This window comes from Astatotilapia calliptera, chromosome 8 (genome assembly GCF_900246225.1).
Source record: "Astatotilapia calliptera chromosome 8, fAstCal1.2, whole genome shotgun sequence".
Lineage (NCBI taxonomy): Eukaryota > Metazoa > Chordata > Actinopteri > Cichliformes > Cichlidae > Astatotilapia > Astatotilapia calliptera.
The window spans coordinates 16,631,473-16,637,895 of record NC_039309.1 but is presented as its reverse complement, the minus strand read 5'-3'; the positions used below and the strand labels follow the sequence as shown (position 1 = coordinate 16,637,895).

At 45.9% G+C, this 6,423-nt stretch overlaps 1 protein-coding gene across 1 annotated transcript; it reads left to right on the top strand.

Annotated features, from left to right (window-relative positions):
- Positions 1–1,957: 1,957 nt before the first annotated feature.
- Positions 1,958–6,006, top strand: foxj1b (forkhead box J1b). Its single transcript, XM_026177672.1, has 3 exons — positions 1,958–2,482; positions 2,656–3,318; positions 3,985–6,006. Exons 2-3 carry the CDS (start codon positions 2,728–2,730, stop codon positions 4,891–4,893), a joined length of 1,500 nt encoding a protein of 499 aa, XP_026033457.1. The 5' UTR covers positions 1,958–2,482; positions 2,656–2,727; the 3' UTR covers positions 4,894–6,006.
- Positions 6,007–6,423: the final 417 nt, after the last annotated feature.

The following is a 6,423-nucleotide window of genomic DNA, read 5'->3' as shown; positions in this document are numbered from 1 at the left end:
GGGACAGTGGGAATCCTGGCAACAATAAGGACAGCTGTACAAACATTTCCCTGTCTCACCAGCAAGCCCTTTGTCAAGATCCTAAATAAACCTGAAACATTATAGAAATCAGGCTTCCTTGAAGAGATGTGACACCTGGCCTACATGCACAGGCTCTACAAGCTTTGTAGAGCCTGAAGGGCTTGCTGGTGCAGTGCGATGAAAAGCTAGCTCTTGTCGGCCTCTGGACTCCAAATGTTCAAGCTTCACGCAGATGTGTTGCTAAAGTAAGTCAGAGGAGGAGGAGGAAGAGATTTAGCTAGCTCTGCATACTGTTGAAAATATTCCCAGGATTTAAGGAAAATCATTAATGCATGCAGGCCACAGCAGTGGTAAAATTGCCTCTGTTGACCATTAATCATGCAATATGCCATTAATGATGTAACATGCAAGGTTTAATTACAGTTTTTTTTCCCTCACATTCCCAGGTACTTGCATCCAATGTTTCAAGAGAAAGATACGTTGCCAACCCTGTCCCAGTCTTTCACACATTTTGCAAAACAGTTTTGCATGATACTCCGTGAGCCTGTGACAATAAAAAAGGGGAAGAAAAGTGTACCCCAACAGAAAGTGATCAGTGCTTGCTTTCTTCCATTCATTCTACCTGTATTTGGTTTGTAGGTGCAATGCAGAATTGGTCCACGGGGAGGCAGTGCTTCCTCATGATTCAAATATGCTCTTCTGCATACAGTTGAAAAACATTGGTCTCTAATGTTTTTTAACCTGCGCAGAATGTGACTACAGCACACACACACACACACACACACACACACACACACACACATATTTTAAAATATTCACAGTGTGTGTGAAAGCTCTATGCACCTTACTCTAAACATATGCATGCATAAAATGATACAGTAATCAATGAATATCACTTTAGGCTTTACAGATCTAGGTTTATACTGCCACTTGATTAAAGTATTAAAATATTTTGTGCATATTTTGCAGAACCTTTTAGAAATAATTTTAAACTCCCTGGAGGGCAAAACAAAGCCTGCAGAAAAACAACCATCCATTCATTTTTTTCTGTCTGATGAGAGTCCAGTGAATACTCTGAACCTGTGGTGATGCATCACTGAGCAGAACACCAGAAAACAAACAGTGGCAGTTGACAGATACACATATCAATAGTATCGATATTAACACGGTATTGGATCGATACTAGCATGATACCTTGTTTCTATCCACTAAATTCAGTATGCAGCCCACTGAACTGCGTTAAATAAAATATTTTTTTCTTTTTCTTGGGGGAAGGTTTGAAAAAGTATACCTCAAACATGCACTATGAGAAATGTCTGATCCTTTTTATGCTGTAATATCTATTTGATTTATAGTCCACATCACAATTAAACAACAGAAGCTGCCCCAAACTGCTTCTATATTTACATTTTAGATATCCAAAAAACCTAGTTTCAAAATACACGAAGAGCTAAAAGGTGTGTTTTGTTGTATTAACAAATTATTGTGGAAAGTAAAACTCACAGTCATTTAATGGTGCTTAAAATGTACTCAGAATTTGAAAAACTGATTATGATTCATCTGGCAAGTCATGCAGCACCGCTCTCCCGTAGGTAAGCTGCCATCGGTTAGAAGTATCGGTATCTGTATTGCAATATTTGCTCTGTATTTACTCGACATGTTGATCGATATCAACATTTCCAGTAACACACATCAGGTTAAAGCCAGATTAAACAGTGTCCTTTTCAAACTTGACAGCACCACAGTATCAGCTGTAATTTAAAAAGCTACGTGAAGCTGAGCTTATCAGTTAACTGCTGCTTTCTTTGCAGGTGCAAACTGCGCGCGGGACCTGTGGCGCGCCTCTTTCAGCGCCGGCGGGGATGCTGTGTGTGAGGCGCGCGCAGGAGGTGGAGGTGGGGGGTGTCACAGTTTTAGCCTGCTTCCTAGAATAAAGACAAACAGGAAACCACTAAACTGACCTTATTGCACCGCGGCCTGCGTGCACCAACCCCACTCGTGTTCTGACAGTCATTGCTGGGGACGTCTTTAGAGGGAGAGGGAGAGAGAGAGACCTGAAGTAAAGGCGAGAAGCCATGATATACAGCCAACCAATCAGAAATCTCTCCCCGAGACCGCATTTAAAGGGATAGTGAGCAGTCCCTGGAGATTTTACGGAGACTTATTTCACAACCGCTACACCTCCTCACGTCTTTGACCTCCCTCCACACTCCAGTAGTGCCGAGCGGTCGAATCGGTAGCATGGATCTGTCCTAAGTGCCGCCTCTCTTCTGTATGTTTTTTTTTTTTTTGCCTCCATGTGAGCTTGCCTCAGCTGCTGGATGCTCTTCGCCCCCACCCTCCCCGCCGCACTTGTTGCGCAGAGAGTGGATGCGCCGCTGAGTCCTTGGAGAGGAGAGGCAGGGACTCACTGCAACAGGTGCACACACGGAGCATCTCCTCCAGCGAGGCTACATCGCAGGTAGGTCAAACAGGCATCTTTAGCACATTTATTGATCGCATTCTGAGTGTTATGCTCGCAAATATCTAATTGCTGATTATCCATTCGACACCTTTACGCGAGGCACGGTTTGATCCGTTTATCTGACCGTGTTTGCGCTCTTTTCCTTTACTTTTCCTCTCGCCTTGAGACAGCGCTGAACTTTAAATGCCAGTTTTAAGGAGCCTCTGACAGTCTTCAGCCTCTGCCGCGTGTACAAAGCCAGGATGCCGGTGTTGACGAGCCCCGACATCGCCAACAAGTTTAAGGAGAGATGGCTGGCGGCTTACCCGGAAGATCACGTCTCTGGGTCTGAGTCTGCCCCCCTTGACGACAGCCTCACCAGCCTCCACTGGCTCCAGAATTTCTCCATCCTCAGCGCAGACCCGGAGCGTCCCAGCGGCGCGGGACTCGAGTGTCCGTCCTCGCAGCAGCACCTCTTCATCAAACGCCTCGCCTTCCCCGGACCGGGCACCGACTCTCCTTCCAGCCCCCCAGCCGGGGACACCGCCGCAACCGGGATGCCTCTGTATCTCGGGAGCCCCGTCACCTCTGGCAGCGACTCCACCGCGGCGGCTCCGCGGTTTCCCTGCGGCGCGCACCCCACGCCCGCCTACCCGCAGATCCCGATTCAGCCGAGCCCGCCGGTGGAGATCGACTACAAAACCAACCCCAAAGTCAAGCCGCCCTATTCCTACGCCTCTCTCATCTGCATGGCCATGCAGGCCAGCAAGCAGCCCAAAGTGACTCTGTCCACCATTTATAACTGGATCACGGAGAATTTCTGCTACTACAGACACGCGGAGCCCAGCTGGCAGGTAACAGAGACCGGATAACTCTTCTTCTATTATTTATGAATCTGCTAAATGGTGGAGTGAGGGAGAGAAGGGCCAGCAATTTGACTTCAGTGTCACCACCATACACGGCATATTCAGGCCACAGGAGATCAGACGAGGCCTTTGTTTTATCAGTGTGTGTGGGGGGAACTTAAATTATAATAATTGAAAACCTCAGACCCCCCTTCTCTGTCTCTTTGCAGGATTAGTGTCTCATTTCTGCCTTTGATGAGTTCCATGACAAGTGTTTTTAATCCATCTGAAATTTCCATCCTCCTAGACAGTGCTCTTCGCAGGGTTTTTGTCTGAAGGGAACGGTGATGGGGTGGAGAAAGCACTCCAATCTGTGTGTGTGTGTGTGTGCGTGCGTGTTAATGAGGGCTCCTGAGAGAGATGGCAGCTAAGCACAGCTGATCATGTTTGAAATGCACAGAGCTGCCTGTTACTAGAAAGCCTCATTAGGTACATTTGCTTCCCCATACAAACAACAACAATGCCCACCCCCGCCGCCCCACCTCCCCAACACCCACCTGCCCATCTCCCTCTCAAAGTGGCATGTTCAGTTTTTTTTGCATGACTGACTTAAATTTGCTCAAAGCCGATGGGGTCCACGCTAAATCACGTTGTGTTCCTGTGTGTGTGTTACAGAACTCGATTCGTCACAACCTGTCCCTCAACAAGTGTTTCAAGAAGGTCCCCAGACAGAAGGACGAGCCAGGAAAGGGAGGCTTCTGGCAGATTGATCCTCAGTATGCTGACATGTTTGTCAATGGCATCTTCAAGCGCAGGAGGATGTCTGCCAACCACTACAGCAGCGGCAGCGGAACCAACAGCGGTGCCCACAGGCAGAGCAAACTAGTTCAGAGTTACCACGCCAGCCAAAACGGCTGCCCCTACCAGGGCGCGGGAGGCAAACGGAAGCACCTGCCCTCAAAAAACAGCAACAGTAAGGTTATGAGGGCCACGGAGTCCCCTCTGCTAGCCACAGAGGCCAACAAGGCAGACGTCCTGAGAGGGGACTTTGACCTGTCCTCCGTGTTTGACGACGTCCTCGGCGGTAGCTGCAGCACCTTCGAAGATCTGGACATCAACACGGCGCTGAGCTCCCTGGGCTGCGAGATGGAGCTCGCTGGGCCGGGCAGGCAGGGGAGATGGTGTGGAGGAGTGGACGTTATGGGTCAGAGCCAGCACATGAACCTTCATCACCAATCCTATGGCTACATGGACCTAAGCGCTGCTTCCATGGAGTGTACGGTCAGCATGGGAGAGCTCCACGTGCCTCACGCACATCCGCAGCCACAGCAGCAGCAGCTGGACCCAGATCGCTTGCTCCAGAGCCACCACCAACACCACCACCACCATCAGCTGCAGCTGCAGCATTTCGACGAGCCCTCCATCCTCTTCCCGGAGCAGCCAGAAGAAGCGATGCTGCAAACATGGGAGGAGATAAAAGAGGAGGCACAGGCTATTCCGCTGACTCTGGATCAGGGCTTCAGCCTGTGCGAGGGCTTCTTCACAGAGATGCAGCCATGGGAACGAGTGGAGAGCTACCTGTGACCTTTGACCCTAACCACACTGACTTCTATTTGATATTTTGGTGTTTTTTGTTTTGTTTTTTTACATTCAATGACCTCTCTGATTGCTGGTCCATGTGGTCTGTATTATCTTTAAGGATAAAAGTTAGAGCTACAGCCCCATTTTACAATCATATCCCATCCCTCAGTTCTACTGCAGTGCACTCTGCATTTTTAATTTGTCACTTTTTCTTCCCTTAAAAAGACTTTAAAAGCTTGTTGGATGATTATTGATCATTACCTGGCATAGACTTCCATTGTCTTCCCTGTCAGTTTACAGGGAGCAGCATGCAGCATGACGGAGCACTGATACTCAAACAATAAGAGAACTGACAAAAAGAACAGAAAGACTTTTACGTACCAAATTCAATTTTCAGATGTACTCATATCACAGCGTAGAAGGAATAGAAGGAGGAAGGATAATGAAGAAGAGACAAATGCTCACCCTTTAAATTGGATTTGGTGGAGGTTGAATACAAGGATGAGCGTTGAACCCGGCCGGACTGCAGCTTCTCGTCCCTCTGAGCTTATTGAGAAAGCACTGTCACTACAGGACTGACATACTGGATTCTATTGTGCTACATTAGCATTAACTCTTTTTTTAACTAACATGCAGTGAAATCAGCCATTCATCTCAATTGTTCATGTTGTGTGATAATGTAGGATGAAGGAGCAAAAATGGAGACAGAAGGAAAAAAAAAATCGTTGTAAGAGATTAGAACTCATTCATTTAAGATGCTGTTATATAGTCAATTTAATATATATATATCTATATATACATATAGATATATAAGTATATAGCATGAAGCTAGGCAAGATCATTTGCCATTTGTCTACAGTTATGTATTGCAATGCTAAAACCGGAGCAGTTGGTGGGTCATGAAATGGGACATTATGCACTTTGATAGGCAGCAGTTCTTAGGAAAGAAAGACAGCTTATGTTCAAGATGTTTAGTTTAATTTTTTACGGTATTAAAGTCATACTTTCGAACATTTACTGACCACATGATTAAAACAATGCACATGTGTTGCAAATGAACTCGACACTGCAATAAGTCAAACTGGCAAGCGTTTGTTTGTTGTTCTCTTTTCCTTCATATATATATATATATATATATATATATATATATATATATATATATATATATATATATATATATATATATATATATATAGGGATTTTTTATAAAACAATATTCCGCCAAATTTGTTGATATGCAGCTTATTGGAGTTTCTGTGACGATTAACCCTTCCCACCACTACCGGGCCGTCTCTGTTATTAAAAAGCAGCCAAGCCGCCATTTTTGAAAGGCTGCCAAGCACATACGGCGAAGAGGCCGCCTACCACCAGGATTAAAATGGATGTAGCATTTGTTGTGCTTCAGTTCTGTTGCGCCACATTTGGCAGAGTTGCAGCTGAGATTGTTTTAGGGAGCAGATTTAATAACATCAGTGTCACTGGCATTGTTAGAACGCTGGTGTTTGCTTTCTAATGTACTTTTTTTTTTTTTGT

Excerpts from the sequence above, each read along its gene's own strand:
- foxj1b (XM_026177672.1), top strand. The coding sequence starts at position 2,728 with ATGCCGGTGTTGACGAGCCCCGACATCGCCAACAAGTTTAAGGAGAGA. Across the intron at positions 3,319-3,984 it reads ACGCGGAGCCCAGCTGGCAG|AACTCGATTCGTCACAACCT; the intron begins GTAACAGAGACC and ends TGTGTGTTACAG.